Below are 18,815 nucleotides of genomic sequence, written 5' to 3'. Positions count from 1 at the left end.
CTTATCTTGGGGAAATTAAACCACCAAAATCCTAACCTAACCTTTTGGATTCTCTGTTGATATTCCACTGCTTTTCTTTTAAGTTCCTCGCTTGTTTGTCTGGAGTCTCTCAGCTCGGCTTCATAGAGGTCACTGCGACGCCTTGCAGCTGAAAGGTCCTCCTCCAGCTGTCTGATGGTCACCTGCATCTCCTCCAGCTGGGCGTGGTACTCCTGAGGACATGAGCAGCACACAGTGGGTAACAGCAAAGAAAAAAAAAGAACAAGTAAAACTTTGCAGATGTGAAAATTTACCCAATGGTTGAAAAATTATGTTGTCGGGCCCCAAGATGTATACATTCTTCAGACTTTCCTTCCTCATCAGAAATTCTCAAGTAGGACAATATTAAGAGTCTTTGCTGGATGTTTGTTTCATAGGAAGCAGTGAGTTTGTGGTGATTCAAAATTCCACCCATATGCCAGTTATCTTATGGCTGATTATTTCATGGCTTTCATCAGAAGATAAAGCCATTATCTCAACATTTGGATTTTCCAAATTTGTCAGTGCATAGCAGTCTTAGTGTATATGGACTTCTGAAATTTAAGAAAGCAATAAAACACAAAAACTTTCCCCTTCATTCTGACATTCAGCTAACAATGAATTCAATAATCTTAACAATGAAATAATTGTTAGACCATTTAATGTCTAAAAGTTATAATAAAAAGCTTATGGATTGCCAAAGCCAATTACTGTCTGTACGACACGTTTCCTGACTAAACACTTGTCAGGTTATATTATGATCTTAGGCTAGCTGTTGTCAGTTAGCCATACTAATTTATTGGCCGTGCTTTTGAAGGGCAATATCTTAGGCCCCTGTCACACCTTGATGATTTGGCCACCATATGCCTGACGTATGAAAAATCTGGCAAAAACGCTGGCATACGTTGGATAAGTCATGGGGACATTTAGTATATGTTATGAGCATGGTTAAGTACGCTGGCACACGTCGGCATATGGCAAGTACATCGACATATGCCAGCATATGCTCATACGAGGGTTATTAGTTACGGGAAAGTTATTTGATCGTTGATATACGTTAAGTGTGAGTTACTTATAAGTTGTGGCGTCTAGCTTATCAAAAACCTATGAGTAACTTGTGCATAACTTATGCGTATCTTATCTCCAATGCTTATCAACGTATTTGACGTGTTTCAGACGACCGCTGAACGTGTTTCTAACTTAAAGCTACTGTATAATGGCCTATTTGCAGCGTTTTGGTATAAAAGGGGGTTCACAGGAGGAAATCATCAAGTCCTCCAGACTTTATCCATTCCTAGCAAAAAAGACGCTAAATTTGCTGTGACTGCAAACCATCTTTCTTTCTTTTTCTTTTTCTTCATGTATTTAGTCTTTTTTTTGGCGGGCGGTTAACAGCAGCCAGGTTAATACCGCGATCCAAGAGATCTTCTTATGCTGGCCTGACTCCTCAGGGCGCATTGCTGCCCCTCTCAGGATATTGGCCTGTGACATTTCATGGGCATTACGCTGCTGTGCGCTATGCATAAGTTAGGCTGTCGTTGGACATAAGTTCTGGACTCATTACAAATACGCTTTGTATATGCCCAAAATAAAAACAAATTAAAAAAACAAATGGAAAGTTCAGTGCATGCCAGTGTTTTAGAACATTCTGGGACATCAGGCATACGCTGACTAAATTGTCGAAGGTGTGACAGGGGCTTTAACAGATCATTACCAACAGTGAAGAAGAGCCGATTATATTTCTTGTTGGCGAGTGATCCACTCTGCATGCTGAACTCCAACATTCCCAGACAGCTGTTTAAGAACAGGAAACCGCAGAGAAGGAGCTAAAATAATAGCCAATAAATTTAATGTCGTTTAAAGCACAGTGCTACATTTTTCTGTTAAGGTTTGTCTGGTCTTTATTACCTGGAATAACCCCCGAAAAACCTTTTAAACTAAATGTTAAATTAGTCCTATCAAAACTAGCTTAGCATTCCAGGAAACTGCTCTGTATAAGAAGACATTGTAAGGAACTTATTAGTTTATTGAAGACAGTTGCCGTAGATGCATCTTTGGGAAAATATCACAAACCATCTGTCACCAAAAGCCTTACTGCTGCATGCAGAGCGTCACTGGTGGGTGAAGCATGTGGGATATTTTACTGCTCTTCAAAGCTGTTGAATGTTAGGGCATATGGAATTGATTTTAATGACTGAACCGAAGACAAAAGCTTTAAAAAAAAGTCCTAAAAAAGACATGCCTAGCTGATTTCAAGTATGGAAAAAGTAGCATACGTTAAAAACTGAGATCTGAGTGCAGACAGCCAGTGCTGTGCATGCCTCCCAGATCGACTGACACCATTTCACTCTGCATTCTTCATCTGAAACTGCAGTACTTTGAGACAGTTCTTCAGTAAAAGCTCCAGAATTGAAACTAAAATCCCTAATAGTTCAACTTTCCACAACATTAACATTTTATTATCCTGGAATAGTTGGGGACATTTTTTAAAAACCAACAAGAAATTAAGCTCTTTTAGGAAGAATTTCTTGAGCTGAACTCTATCTGAATGAGGTGAGTCTGAGGTGTAGAGGGTGAAGAGGAACTGAGACAGAACGGTGCCCTGGAGGGCCCGTGTCTGCAGCACCGTGCCCCCCCCCCAGAACACCTCTTCACCCTCTACACCTCGGACACACTGGGGTACCGGTCGGTCATCATGTACTTTGTGGACTGGTGTGAGGAGAACCACCTGTGTCTTAACACCAATAAGATGAAGGAGATGGTGGTCGACTTTAGGAGAAGACNGTATTTGACGTGTTTCAGACGACCGCTGAACGTGTTTCTAACTTAAAGCTACTGTATAATGGCCTATTTGCAGCGTTTTGGTATAAAAGGGGGTTTACAGGAGGAAATCATCAAGTCCTCCAGACTTTATCCATTCCTAGCAAAAAAGACGCTAAATTTGCTGTGACTGCAAACCATCTTTCTTTCTTTTTCTTTTTCTTCATGTATTTAGTCTTTTTTTTGGCGGGCGGTTAACAGCAGCCAGGTTAATACCGCGATCCAAGAGATCTTCTTATGCTGGCCTGACTCCTCAGGGCGCATTGCTGCCCCTCTCAGGATATTGGCCTGTGACATTTCATGGGCATTACGCTGCTGTGCGCTATGCATAAGTTAGGCTGTCGTTGGACATAAGTTCTGGACTCATTACAAATACACTTTGTATATGCCCAAAATAAAAACAAATTAAAAAAACAAATGGAAAGTTCAGTGCATGCCAGTGTTTTAGAACATTCTGGGACATCAGGCATACGCTGACTAAATTGTCGAAGGTGTGACAGGGGCTTTAACAGATCATTACCAACAGTGAAGAAGAGCCGATTATATTTCTTGTTGGCGAGTGATCCACTCTGCATGCTGAACTCCAACATTCCCAGACAGCTGTTTAAGAACAGGAAACCGCAGAGAAGGAGCTAAAATAATAGCCAATAAATTTAATGTCGTTTAAAGCACAGTGCTACATTTTTCTGTTAAGGTTTGTCTGGTCTTTATTACCTGGAATAACCCCCGAAAAACCTTTTAAACTAAATGTTAAATTAGTCCTATCAAAACTAGCTTAGCATTCCAGGAAACTGCTCTGTATAAGAAGACATTGTAAGGAACTTATTAGTTTATTGAAGACAGTTGCCGTAGATGCATCTTTGGGAAAATATCACAAACCATCTGTCACCAAAAGCCTTACTGCTGCATGCAGAGCGTCACTGGTGGGTGAAGCATGTGGGATATTTTACTGCTCTTCAAAGCTGTTGAATGTTAGGGCATATGGAATTGATTTTAATGACTGAACCGAAGACAAAAGCTTTAAAAAAAAGTCCTAAAAAAGACATGCCTAGCTGATTTCAAGTATGGAAAAAGTAGCATACGTTAAAAACTGAGATCTGAGTGCAGACAGCCAGTGCTGTGCATGCCTCCCAGATCGACTGACACCATTTCACTCTGCATTCTTCATCTGAAACTGCAGTACTTTGAGACAGTTCTTCAGTAAAAGCTCCAGAATTGAAACTAAAATCCCTAATAGTTCAACTTTCCACAACATTAACATTTTATTATCCTGGAATAGTTGGGGACATTTTTTAAAAACCAACAAGAAATTAAGCTCTTTTAGGAAGAATTTCTTGAGCTGAACTCTATCTGAATGAGGTGAGTCTGAGGTGTAGAGGGTGAAGAGGAACTGAGACAGAACGGTGCCCTGGAGGGCCCGTGTCTGCAGCACCGTGCCCCCCCCCCAGAACACCTCTTCACCCTCTACACCTCGGACACACTGGGGTACCGGTCGGTCATCATGTACTTTGTGGACTGGTGTGAGGAGAACCACCTGTGTCTTAACACCAATAAGATGAAGGAGATGGTGGTCGACTTTAGGAGAAGACGCCCACCTACCGGTAACTCCCCCATGAACATCCAGGGGCAAGACATAGAAACTGTGGGGAGTTTCAAATACCGTACCTGGGTGTTCACATCAATAATAAACTGGATTGAACTCATAACACGGACCCCCTGTACAAGAAGGGCCAGAGCCGCCTCCACCTCCTGAGGAGGCTGATGTCCTTTGGAGTGTGCCGGCCCCTGCTAAAACCTCTTATGACTCTGTGGTGGCATCAGTCCTCCTCTACGCTGTCGTCTGCTGGGCCTCTGGCAGCGTAGAGGGGGACAGAATGAGACTGAACAAACTGGTGAGAAAGGCCGTTTCTGTCCTAGGCTGCGCTGCAAGGAGGGTGCTGTCCAAGCTTACGTCCATCATGGACAACACCTTCTACCCTCAAGTGGAGCTGAACAACTCCTTTAGTGAAAGACTTTGTCACCCTGTTAGTAAAAAGGAGTGCTACCGCAGGTCATTCATCCCTGCTGCAACCAGACTCTACAGTGCGACACTACAAAGGTAATAACATAATATGGAATTTCTATTTAATACCCTGTGCAACAACACTGTATAATAATCCTGTTAATTAAGAGACATCAGCTATATATATGTATATATGTGTGTGTGTGTGTGTGTGTGTGTGTGTGTGTGTGTGTGTGTGTGTGTGTGGACACACTGTATATACTGTATATACCCCATGCACCTTGTCTTCCTTTTGGCACCTTCTTCTTTTTGACTATTAAGCTGATGTAACGAGTAAATTTCTCCACTGTGAGATCAATAAAGTCAATCAATCAATTAAATATTAACAATGAGCCACCTAGCTGCTTTAATAATAGAACATTGATGTAGATCCTAACATTTTACATGCATCTGTTATATGAAGTCTTGGTGCATCAAGCCAGTCTAATTAATGGGTGTCCTGCCTCTGCGTGGTGGCTGGGAGAACCTCTTGGTCATGTTTTGAACCGTACAGGGATGCCATCTGCTCTGATGACCTTTATGACTGTGGGACACCCAAAGGGGAAGCCCTGTCAGTGTAACACACACAGCTTTGTTTTTATGATTTATGGGGACGTGTCACTAACTTACATTCATTTTACATGGCCTAACCCAGACCCTTACCATAACCATTACCAACATCTAACTAACCCTGACCTAAACTGAATTTACACCTGGATGCCCCATCTGCACCTGCAAGTCCCTACACTGTAGGTAAAGCAAGAACACACCCACACACACAGGAGGGATATTTTTAGACTTTAGAGTTATATATAACATATAATGTCACTCTTTCTTCAAGTGCTCCACTTTAATCAGTCATAGTTTAGAGCAAAACTTTAGTTTACTTTAGTCATAGTTTAGAGCAAAACGACAAAATTAACGACAGATTTAAAGATTCCAACTTCTTGAAAAGAAAATGACCACAAAACATACTTGTTCCTTGATTTCTTGCAGCTTGTTGCTCTGCTCTCTGATGTCGTGCAGCAGCTGCAAGGCCTTATCATCTTCTCTGGAGACCTCGACGCGTGCCTCCTCCAGGCTTCGCTTCAGGCTCTGCAGAAGCAAGCATGGGAACACACAACCCAATCAACGCAGTCAGTAGTGTAAAAACCTAACAGATGTGTTAGTGAGCAATCACTCCTTTTACAGAATCACGTTCATACTTTCTCAGACGGCCTACAAACATATCTCAATGAGCTGGTAGTATGACTCACGCTGCACTCAGTAATGTAGGTGGCGAGGTCTTGCTCAAGGATGCTTCTCTGAGTCTCGGACGCCTTCAGCTCCACATCCTTCTGGTGGAGCACTGACTCCAGGTCAGTCATTTTGCGCTGGAACCTGGAGATTTCCTGCTCCATCTTAATGCATCAAGGAAAGCGTGTTAGTCACTGTCTTCAAGTGCAGATTAAACATACATATATATATATATATATATATATATATATATATATATATATATATATATATATATATAAATAAAACATATGTATTAAAAAGGAATGAGCATCACTATGCTTGTCTGCCAACTCCCACTTGGCTGGTGAAACTCATTCTGACTGAGATTAGTGATTTCTGTGACCACCGAGAAGTCCGCAAATTACGATGCTGTGATGTTTTACCAACAAGGAGATTATCTTGGCTTATTGAAGCACAAGCAGAAGCTTCCATGATCCATGTAAAGCCAGTCTGCCAGAATAAACACAACAAGCCTGCTAATAAAAACCCCTTTGTAGGACAGTTTTGTTTAAAATATGGAAACAGAACTCTACAGTTTCCAGTAAAGGAATTAGTAACTTTGGTTTGCATGAAATGCCTACAATGTGTTTCTGGAAAGAAGAGCTTTATCAAGCTAATCCCTATTAATAAAATGTTAATTAACTGTGATGAAACAAAGCATGGATTTGTGCTCCTACCTTATGGCATTTGTCTTGAGTGTCCTGTAATTCTTTGCTTTTAAGATGAAGCTTCTTTTCCATGGAGTTGGTCTTAGCAGGAGAGTTGAGGCCTGCAGACACTGACCTGAGACACATGGAGAGAATTATTAGTGCATTTAAGTAAATTCCTTCCTGCTGAGCAAAACCAAACAAATTAAGCATTTTCGGCTTTACTGCAATATTAGTTTCATTTACATGTGGTATCACTGCTATCAGTGTATCCAGTTTTAAAAAGAGGGAAAATATTATACATTGAAAATGTTACAGTTCGGTCCAAACACGATCTTTATTTGTTATTAATTACACCCCCTCTAAAGAAGTCCAAATATAATCAAAGATAAACAGAGATGGGCTGATTTTTTTCCCCTGTATGGCCTGTACCTGCATGCTTTCATTGATTCATGAAGACATTCACAGGCCATGCCATAGCATAGTTATCCCTTTTTTTTTCAATGATTTGCTTCATTTATCAATAAATCTTTGTTTTGCAGGGGCTGGGCGCAGGACCCATGAACAGAGGCTATGGTCATCACCGTGGCCATCACAGGTTCAAATTCCGGCATGTTGACCCTTGCTGCAAGTCTTCCCCCTCTCTCTGATCGCATAACAAGTCTGCCTTCTGTCAAAAATAATTAAAGGCCCCTATAGTCCAAAAACAATCCAAACTGAAATTTGCATGACATTCGTTATCAATTTCCATAGTTATCATGTAAAAAAAAAAAGCAATTCTGACTTCAAGTCTCCCAAGCAATACTAAACAGCAGCACATATCAGGAATCGGTTGGCCTGATAAAAAAAAAAAAAAAACTGCCTTAGTCTATCTCTACAAATAATTAGTCAAGTTGAGGATTGATGTATTCTGTTGTATTATCCTGGGGGGATAAGAAATAAACATAATAGATTAAACTCCACCTGAATATACTTAAGGTGAAGCTTTCATTTGTATATTTACATTAGTATTTAGAACAAAAAAATATTTGTATGTTTGCAAAGAAAAAAAAAAAAGATCTTTGATGCATTACAGTAAAAACTTCTTTCTAGGTTTCATTCTGTATTTTATTCTTTATATACACTAAAAATACATTATAAGCTTTTCCAATTAAAAGCTGCTAGGTGCCAAGATACTGAGGAACGAAATAAACTCCAAGAAATTTGATTCAGCCTAAGCCAAATAAGGATGCTATCCAACCCTTTACACTGTTTAAAATGTCATCCTTTCTTTTTTAGTTCCCCTCACATAACAAGAACACAACAATCATAATAGAAAAGCTTTATAATATTTCTTTATAGCCTGTAAAAACCAATGAAGCAAAGAAAACAACATCAAGGTTTGCCTTGAATCAATTCCTTCCATTTAGAGGTTCATCTGGTCCGGCAATAACACTCCTGCCAACAGTTAGGGGGATAAGAATGAAAGCTTTTTGTTGTGTATTTTCTGTTCAATGTTTTTTTCGGAACAACTACAAATAGCAGTGGAAACAAGAAATAGTGATGCAGGCATGGAAATATTTCCTCTCTCACTGACAAAATAATGTGACAGCAGAATTTTGATTGTGTTGTTGTTTACCATGGGTCTATTTTTAACTTTGCAGTGCTTTTATCTCGCCTGATTCCTTTCCTTTGGAATATCATAAATAAACAGGCAATTCAGTTTAATCTGCCTTCCTGGAGAGAAGACAACTCTGAGCAGCAGCTTTTGGATAAATGAGCAAACGGTTATGAATGGATTTACAAACACTGCAAAAGGATAACAAAGTTGACTCAGCCTGAGTCACTGTGTTAGGAAAAAAAGAGTCACTGTGTTAGGAAAAAGAAAAAACAGACAAAGCAAGCCCTGCTCCGCAGTAAGGAGTGCTCTCCCTGAAATATATCAATACACGGAACATATAGTTCATTATATAAGCAGAATCCCCCACCCACTCACATTGAGCTCTGCTAAATAAAACCTGAAACACCACATCAGGCCCTTATTTCTTGGGATTCCTGAGGAAAACCAAAAGCCAACAAGAAGCTAACAGGATTATGCTTTACTTACACATAAAAACTGAGACTATATGCAAATAATATTGTAAATATATAAAGTATACAGACTGAGTCTCTATGTCCTGGGGTCTATAAAAAAATTTTTTTCCATTTATTTCATAAAACTGACAGCATCAAAGGGGCGTCTTTCTCTCAACTTTCAGGCTTCTTACGTCGTCTTCTTGGCAGGTTTTGCATTAAACATTTGTGTGAAGTACAGGCCAGCGCTGTGTAGTCAAAGAACATGGTGGTTGTCATTTCTTTGAACTGTGGCTGAAAAATAAATGAAGATTCAGTGTAGACTGCATTACTGAGAGGGAATCGATGAAAGACAGGAACACCCATAAGGTATGCATGTTTAAGGCTTATTAGCATTGATCTGGTGAATGCACAGGATATGCTTATAATCCAAGAGAAATGCACAATAAGAAGTAAATCAATCTTAAGACAAATGATTCCGACAGTAAGAAATCATCACCAAAGCATTATCTGAGAAATGACGTCTAATGAATCAGTTTGATCTGACAATCGGATCCTTTACCATCAAGCCTGATTTTAAAAAACAAACAAATGAATAAAAGATAACAAAATAAAAGTGAACAATATCCATCATAAAAATATCTTTTCAGCTTGTAGAAATGACTCATTTTAAAGAGTGAACTCTAAAAGGTTAGAGTAGCAGTTTAAACATGAAGATGATAAACTGTTTGATATCCTAAAAAGTATCTAAAAACTGTACACAAGTTCATATTATATAGAAAATTGTGAATTAATGATCGGTATCCATAAACTCATCAGACTACGGTCTGGTTAACAATATCTTGGCGTACAAAGGTTTTTAATCAGTTATGCTTTCAGAACCACATAGATTGTCAGTTATCCCATTTCTACTTAGAATGAGATCCTAGTAACAGAGAGTCGGGTATTTTTTTTGGCTGTATGGTACATAGAGTAATTAAATGTGGCCCCTCCCCCACTTTTTACTGCACACTGTGTGTCAGCAGACTGAAAGTGGGCTTCTACCGCTTTCTTCAACCTTCATCCAAAGGAATTTTCAGTAGATTGGAGAAATTTCTGTGAAAAACTTAAAGTAACTAAAGAAGTCCAAGCTATCAATACTGTTATAGCAACACTGAATTACCAGTAAAAGCACCTGTTGGCAATGTAAACAGCTAACTGCAGACTAGCTACCTAAGCAGATAGACTGGCTAATTAACAGCTAGTTTCAGCTTGGTCTACTTGTGTTACTCTGCAGATAAGCAAATGGATATAATATTCTGTGTGTGGTCTTATCCGCACAGTATTGGAATATCTTTAATGGCGATAATAGTGGATATTTTATTGCAATAAAGATATCAAAAGCCTCTCTCTGTCTTCTTTAATCATTCATTGCTTTCTACCTTTCAACACCCTTTGGGACCTTTATTATTTCTGGTAATGTACCTTGTTTCTGGTGGGATAACCTGCTGATAAAGTAGACACCTATTTCAGCCCAATGATATGCTGGTGATGTATTGTGTAGCCCTATTCTGTGTAATAAGCGCTTGAACAATAAATGCAGCAGGAACGTTGACGTTGGTCAGAAAGTAGGCCCGAAGAACTCAAAGCTTGTAACCGTACTCGGCAGATATCTTCAAAAATGTAGGCATTAGCTGCCCACAAAGTACACTAAACAGTAACCTTACACCATGTTGTAGCATTGAATGAGTCAAATGGTCAGCTAAATGAATATAACCTCTCCTCTGGAGACTTAGAAGAAAAATTTACACCCTGCCAGCCATCTGGTATCATTCAGGGAATTTTAATAAGGAGCTGTCAACATATCATACTCTAAACCAAAGTGTTAGATGACACCCCAGACAGACTTTTTAATCTACTATGGACAGTTGAACTGTAGACAAGGAACACTCATCAAACCAAATATGCAACTGATAGACTAAACAAAATAAAGCATACATACATATTTGGCACTAAGCTACATGAGGATTCTTAGAAGTATGAGACAAGCTGTTAAGGGGATTTGGTGTAGTTGTGTCTTAATGAGGTGTCAGGCAGTCAGTCAACGTTAAAAAAAAAAAAGAACACACGACAGGAAACACATAATTAGCATATTATTTTATGCCCTGACATTTCACTTATTTTCTGAGGGGGGAATTGCAATAAAGAGTGAGGATTCAGAGGTTATGTATTTTCAGATTGTTTGGGTTTGTCAAACGCAGCAAAGAAAATAACTGGCTTCAGTTAAACAGCTCTAACAGATGAGAGATGCTGTAACAGCGAGGGACAGAGACATTGGAAGAGGGAGAAAACAGGAGGAGGAGATAAGACTGGTAAAGAAGGGGGTGGGGGGGGTTGTAACCATAGAAATAGATTTTCTCCCTCAATCTGAGCTCTCAGCCTTTTTCCCCCCCGTCTAATCTGCTAAAGCTTTTTATTCCCTTTCTGTTGCTGCTGCTGACATGATCCGCAGTCTCCAGCACCATTAACTGGTGAGAGCACCGGCTCGGAGGGGGGGTGGGGGGGCTAAAGAACTGAAACCCACCCTCATGCTTTATTATCAGAGGTGGAGAAACAATACCATTAGGATAAATTACATTCCCAAGCTTACACCGTAAAAGTCAGGAGCTCATTGTGCCTCGCAGTGAAACCACAACAACAGAGGCGATGGTGGGAGTGTGCCTGTGTGTGGGGTTCCACGTCTCGGCAGACCTCACTGACACACTCAGCCGCATACCAATCAGTGTTCATGGAAGGATAACGCAGCCCGGCTTCCTCTGCTTCATTTGTTTTATCTGCCTATGCATCACATGAACCATGTGTGCCCTCAAAAGACACAAAACAGACCAAAACATACAAAAAAAAAAAAAAAAACACAATAAAATAAAATAATAAAATCCGAAATAAGATGTTTTCTCCTGTCCTTCCTGGCCTCTTTCTCACGTTATATGGAGAAATTATTTTTAAACCACACCAGGCGGCGAACTGTTGACATAGACAAGACCAGCTGCCCAGGCCACAATGCAGGGTCAACTGCAGGAGGGCTACCTGCAAACTATACCCCAATAGCAGCAAAGCACCCATTATTAATTGAGGAACAACGGAGATAAATGGGAAGGATCTGTGAGATGGTTACTGAGGATTTAATCTACATCACATACATGCTGGTAAACAGGTAGCACTTACTCAGACTTGGCCAATGCTGTTAAAGCCCTGCTGAAGAACCAGCCTAGAAAGGGCAGATCCTGGCCCTGAAAGCCTGCTGGCACAGCTCCTCGCTGGTTTGCTGAGGCTGGCCAGGGGGCAGCCTGCTCCGGCTCCTCAAAATTAGAGGTGTCATCCTCAGCATGCAACGCAGGGACGAACGGCGGCGGAACTGAAAGAACACAAGGATGACAGAGGAGGGAACAGGAGGGGGCGGGAAAAAAAAAAAAAAAAAAAGGTAGTTTAAAAAGAATGTTAAAAAAAAAAACAATACAAGGAGAAAGGAAAGAGAAAGGAGGGGAGGAGAAGTGTGGTGGGAGCCTAGAGTGCGGCAAGTCGCGAGTTGATGCACATGCTGCCTCTGTTCCTCCCTCCTCCTCTCTTCTCCTTTCATACACATGCTCACTTGCTCTCCCTCACTGCAGCAGAGCAAGCTAATCAGCTGGAGTCACAGCTGAAGCTAAAACCTCCATCTGTGTCGGACCGTAATTAAACAAGGAGTAAGTATCCAATGCAAACATGTATTCATGTGATACTATAAGAGTGTTTTATGTTTAATCAAAAGACAGCATTAAAAGTTGTTTCTTTTTTGCAGAACAATTCATTTAGGTATTCAAAAATCTCTCAAACAATGAGTGTAAAATGACAATCTTTTACATATTACATAATGTTGTCGGCGAATCCTCATCTAAGGACACAAGAACAATGATTTAGTGGAGGACAAACAAGCCCCACTTCCTACAGGGATGTGTGTAATGACAGAAAATGTTTATTAGACGGTTAAAGCGTTTTCCAAGAGCTGCTCAGCTGAGGCTATCAAACTGAACAAAGACAGTAAAGTAAAGCCTTTGCTGAATGTGTTTCTGCTATCGAAAGCATGCTGCTGTATTTGTGCTTTTTCTGTTGAGAACCAGATGAGTTGCAGATCTTTACCGCAAGACTTCAACTAATCTTCCATCTATAGAAGGACCTGGCCTGCTGCCAGCGCCTCACAGAATCCCATTATTTTACAACTGAAAACGCTTTTTTCATAAAACAATTATATCCATCCACACTCGGTATGTAAATTTGACAACCAGACTTCAGTCCTTTGTCCAACTCTTTTCTACAAGGTTGAAAACAAATTGTGTTACCTTGTCTTAAGTTGTTCCAGTCTACACTTGAAAAGAAGGCGTGACACCGGAGTCCCTGGTAACCCAGACGCTCTTTGGCTCCACACAGCAAACTCTGCACCAAGTCAACAAACTGCTTGCTGGCATGTTGCTCCTCTGGAAACTTCAAGTAACGCTGGAGGGAAACATGATGGCTATTTAATAATAAATCAACGCTTCATCTTTATTAGTCATCAGCATTGAGCTAATCCCATTAATGGGATAATGGACTTGCTCAGGGACTCCTAGTGGCAGCCTGTGGTATTCAAACAGGAATGGTGGTTCTTTTTCTGAACACAAGCTTCCTGCTCCAACTAGTCGGCCACAAGTACCTGAAATAATACCATTTATTTTTCGTTTTTTAATGCTCCCCTTAACAGAGAATTTGACTATTTACCCGAAAGTTCAGAATGTTGTGAATGGTCTTGGTAGATGTGCCGTCAGAAAAAGGCGACTTGGCATAGATCATTTCATAGGCGATGACTCCAAGGGACCACCAGTCACATTCCAGCCCATAGGTGCTGTTAGGGCCCCCGCTTATGGCCGCCAGGACCTCTGGGGAGAGGAAGTCCTGGGTTCCAACAGGTACTGTGGCAGCGATTACCTGTAAAATTGACAACTGTGTTACCAGCACCAAGGAGAACGTCATTTTTTTCTTAAATATAGCTTATAAAGCCCTTCACTGCTGTGTTTTACAGCGTTCATAAAACCTAACTTAAAATAAGTTTATTTTTATCTGACTAGTAAAAATAAGTGCGGTTTTAGAGCTTTATTTGACATTTAATCAAAAATCTTAAGACCAAATGGAATAAAATTGTTGCCCCCCCCCTTTTACTGTGTGCATTAAAAAAAAAGATGTGAAATAAACAAACTCATACTTTTTCAGATTTCACTGAGCACTTGATTTAAATTCATTGCAATAAGATGTCAGAAAAAGAGGCAAGTGCATGAAAACTAGAGTAATGCTACACTTAATGTCTGGTATCTAGTGTTACACACTGCTGGTGAGCTGGCAAATAAACAGAATCCTGAATTTTATTCTCATCCTTAAAGAAAATTCCATTGGGGATGTTTTAAATATTTCCATCTTTGAAAAGGGTCAAAGTGTGGAAACTAAACAAGCATCACCCATCACTCCTGTTGATGCAAAACTCCTTTAAAACTACCGTTAGCAAGGCCTTCTAAATTAAACTTGTGAAATCCTGTTATGCATTCATTTTTAAACATCACTGTGAAAATAATTTTACTCTACAAGATAATTTAAGATTCTCCTCCAAGCCGCAGATTTTGATGAGGTCACTGCCAATAACTCCTAAATCCACACCCTTTAATCGACTTACCGTTTTGTTTGCAGTCAACTTGGCGGCTGATCCGAAATCGGCGAGCTTAATGTGACCAGTCCGGTCGATGAGAATGTTCTCTGGTTTGACATCTCTGTAAGAGAATATTTTATAGGACATTTGATACTGCTTTTAAAATGCTTTTTGTTGCCTCAGTGCTTTAACATGTCAGCTCCTCTAAGTTTAATGGAGCAAATTATGAAACATCAGCATCATTTTTACACCTCACACTTTCCAATTTAGAAGCGAAAACCAATTAAGTGAAAAACAGAGAAGGAAAAAAACAAACATAAAAAAAAAAACTGTTGTGACTTTTCTTTTAAATCAAACACAGAGTGAAAAGCACTAAGGAGAAAATAGTGTCTAACCTGTGGACGTATCCCAGCAGGTGGACTGCATGAATGGCTTCTATCAGCTCCGCCAAATAAAACTGAGCCATTGACTCATCAAACTGATCCTCGTAGCGGTTCAACAGAGACATCAGGTCACCGCCTGGCAGGTACTCCATGGCCTAAAGACACAAACAGGGACAAACAGAAAGAGGCAGGAAAAAATATATTTAATACATAAAACTAAATATGACAGAACTTTACAGGAATACACAATCCAAGGCAGAATATAACACAACTGTGCTTCTCCTCTGCTCCTTTTTTTTTATTGCATAGTAACCTAAAGACTAATTGCTGTAATATTCAGTTGGATATGATACTTAAAGCCAACCTTTTTTTCTTGCTAACCAACATTTCTGGCAGCGTTGATGGACTTTCTCTTTAGTGTATCGTATCTAACATTATAAAACCCAGACAGTTTGGCCTGAAGAAAGCAAAGAAAAGGAGCAGCGAAGAAAATGTGGGTTTAACATGACTGTTAGGTCTTCACACTCAGGGCCGGTTCTAGATTAAATTTACCATGGGGCAAATGTTCTTTTTTTTTTTTTTTTTTTTTTTAAATGGGGGCAAAGAAAAAAATTAGACACACACACACACATAAATAAACAGAGCAAAAGCAAGTTTTTGTAGTTTAAGCCACAAACCTGAAATTTCTGTAATTTCTAAATAATTGTTCAAGTAAATTGTAAAGATGAATTATCGAATTGGTCAAAGGGAAAATCAGTTGTGATCTCTTTTTGTAGCGCCTATTAAAAGTGATGTATTTAATATTGTCCTGCAAAAATTGATTTAAAAACGTTTATTCAAATTTGTTTAAATGCCCTTAATTTGAGCAGATAACAGAGATGTTCTAGCATATGTTAAGCATAAATCATCTTATTCCATCTAGAAGATGACTTCCCTACCTGCTTTAATCCAGGTAATATTTACCTATTCCAGAAAAAAAATTGAATTAGAATTTTTACAGTTTATGTTTCCAGTACAGTGGCCAGGACCAGGGCTAAAGGGGCAATGGCCCCCGTTGGTCTCCGTCTAGAACCGGGTATGTTCCCAGTATTCAGTAAGCAAATTTAACTAACAAAATAATCTGAAATGCATCAAGCAAATGTCCAGAGATGGAAATTCGATCATCATTTATCCCATTTTGACCATAGATGCATTTGTATCAAAATCTAAATTTTTACTTAATGTAAAACATACTAATCTGTTTGTTGTTATATTTACAGATAAAAAAGATGGCTGCTTTCAAGTTGGAAACATTTAATCAATGGAGCCCAAAACAAAACAAGATTTTTTAAATAGAATTTAAGCTGGTGCCTGATTCCAGTTAATGGAGGATTGAATGCTACAAGCTTATTTATTAACCACATTTATCTGTGCTCACATCAAAGCTGTGGGGTATTTTTCCTCGTTATAAATTCCTTATGTAAGGTGCGGATACCGTTACTGATTTATCTCTGATACTGCAGTCAAAGAATTGCTAAAAATAGACATAGAATACCCGCAAAATCCCTGTGCAGTTTATGTTGCTGTGATCAAAGCAGCAAATACTACCAGTGAAGCCAACAAGCCAGGAATATCATTATCGATTTTTTACGTAAACAAAAAAATTACTACGAAACCAAAAGGAATCACTGAAGTTTATTTTGACAATCTTCTCCTCACTGACGAGAAAGAAACTGGCCAAGTTGATTGGAGCCATTCGGTTGCTTCCACACACACACCCATAACGGGCAAGAGCCCCTGGTGCATGAATGGTCTGAGAGTCTGAATGAACGGGAGCTTTCTCCAGTGTTACCTAGCAACAGAGAGACTGGGAGCCTCTCTGACACACGGATAAAGATGGATGCTTTGTATTTTTGTCCACGCTCAGTTAGTGAGCAGGGTGGGAAAGAGGGGGAGTGAAAAGACGATGAGGAAGAATTGAGAGTGACACACAAGGGGCAAGCAATAAGATATATAGGGGAAAGGAAACAGAAAAAAAACACGGCTATGCTGAGAAGAAAATTATTTTTCCTCAACCTCAGCCCATGTGGGGTTTTTTTCTTCCAACAAGGTAAAAATAAAACTGCGAGAAATAAAATAAAGGTCCTTTAGAGGCTGAGGTAACAAAATAAAGGTCCTTTAGAGGCTGAGAAAGAAACATTTTTGTTGAAAAGTTTCTTTCTTTAAATAAACTTTTGAGCAACGCTGTAGATAAAAAAAGCCAACGTCTGGTCATAAGTACAGCTGCTTACCTCACAAATTCAAAAAACAAAGAGACACTTTTTGGTAGAAAAACAGCATGAGTCATGGTGTAAATCATGAAAAGGGTTCAAATGATTTGTGGGAGTCTTGCAGAATCTCTACTTAATATAACACTTCACATAGTGTGAGATGAGTTAATGAGTTCCCTTGTTTATATTAAAATAGTAAATTTGCATCTTTATTATTCATTTTTGTTCAGAATCTTTTTTTCAAAGTTATTTACAGTTATTTATTCAAGTCGAAAGTTTTAAGGTCCTTCTAGAAGCTCGAAAATAGCCTATTTAATTCCTCTAAAACATTTTTTATAAGAGTTTAAAATAAGTGGCCTAAATGGTCCAATATCAGTCCAAGTTTACACCATCAAGGCATTGATATGAGGTCAGCCTAACCAACTAACCAATCTTAACCAACTCATGTAAATAGGTTTGACCAATTCTGCCAGGAAAGGTAATCCAATAACTGGTCAGATTGATGCAAAAATATGGAACATATTTTATTCTTTAGTTAATGTTTTCTGTATTATTTGCTTATTTTTTTGTTCACCGCTTTGATAATCTGTTATGTTGGTTTAAGTTATTTTAGAAATAAGCATTGTGTGGTGAAAAAAACAAACAAACATAGGTTGTCACCTTTTGTTGTCACAAAAATGTTTTTGTGTGTTTATCTATTTGATCATAAAATCTTAGGCTGAATATTATATTATCCGACCACCACAAACAATGGAACAGTTCATTTGAGGCACTGAAAGCCCTGAAGTAACATGACCTTCATTTTGATCATTAAAAACAGGAGACATGCTAAGTTCTAAAAGTATAAATACAGCATAGGCTACAGTGAACACAACTAATCACACATTCATTCTGAATGCACCTTGTTAGTTACCTTAAATTGTTACCCTGTTTATTTACTGCATTTATGGGGCAAATTTGGCTTTATTCCTTTGGTGCAGCAACCTGACCGTCAGATACCAGAACAAAAGTTAAACAGAAATAATTTTGAGGAATCTTAAACCCTTGGATTAAACATGCTGCAGGCTCACCAGGTAGACGTGATCTTTATCCTGAAAGGCATAAAGAAGTTGTGGGATCCACGGACTGTTGTTCAAAGCCAGAATCCTTCGTTCCTCCTCATGAAAGACAATCTGCAAAGAAGTAAAACAGGATAGGCAAGCATTGCAGTATCTCCTACGTTTTTTTTTTAATATCCCCAGACATTTATTATTTAAGATGTTTTATAGGAGCTAAGTAAATACAAAAATGTAGTTTTCACATTACTTTATTTGTTAAAAGAAAACGTTTCCAAACCAACTTGGAACTAAGAAATCAACAAGCTGGTTTTCACTCATGACAATAACAACTGCCATTAAGCTGCTTGGGATTTTTTGCATTGAGTCTCACATGTCCATGGAGGAATTTGATTCAATTATCCTTCCAGAATTTATTTTCAAATCAGCGAATAGAGTTTTTAAGATTATTAAGGTTAAACCCCAACCTTTCAATCGGATTAGTTTTTTTAAGATTCAACAAGCCAATTTTTATTTATATCTGATATTTGAAATTGTGGATAAAAAAAAACCAACTCTTAACGTGACGCAACTATAAGAACAATGG

At 39.0% G+C, this 18,815-nt stretch overlaps 1 protein-coding gene across 2 annotated transcripts in view; it reads right to left on the bottom strand.

Annotated features, from left to right (window-relative positions):
- LOC107102941 (citron Rho-interacting kinase-like) overlaps positions 1–18,815 on the bottom strand; it is a 33,061-nt gene that overhangs the window by 11,148 nt on the left and 3,098 nt on the right. For both annotated transcript variants that reach the window (XM_015402414.1, XM_015402415.1), the window contains exons 5-14: positions 18,245–18,346; positions 14,938–15,080; positions 14,570–14,663; positions 13,627–13,833; positions 13,212–13,365; positions 12,061–12,250; positions 6,835–6,940; positions 6,136–6,279; positions 5,855–5,974; positions 42–212 (exon numbers count right to left, since the gene is read on the bottom strand). In XM_015402414.1, coding sequence (XP_015257900.1) covers positions 42–212; positions 5,855–5,974; positions 6,136–6,279; positions 6,835–6,940; positions 12,061–12,250; positions 13,212–13,365; positions 13,627–13,833; positions 14,570–14,663; positions 14,938–15,080; positions 18,245–18,346 — 1,431 coding nt within the window. The remainder of the gene's footprint in view (positions 1–41; positions 213–5,854; positions 5,975–6,135; positions 6,280–6,834; positions 6,941–12,060; positions 12,251–13,211; positions 13,366–13,626; positions 13,834–14,569; positions 14,664–14,937; positions 15,081–18,244; positions 18,347–18,815) is intronic.

This window comes from Cyprinodon variegatus, unplaced genomic scaffold (genome assembly GCF_000732505.1).
Source record: "Cyprinodon variegatus isolate N-32 unplaced genomic scaffold, C_variegatus-1.0 Scaffold1347, whole genome shotgun sequence".
Lineage (NCBI taxonomy): Eukaryota > Metazoa > Chordata > Actinopteri > Cyprinodontiformes > Cyprinodontidae > Cyprinodon > Cyprinodon variegatus.
This window is presented reverse-complemented; position numbering and strand designations above follow the sequence as displayed.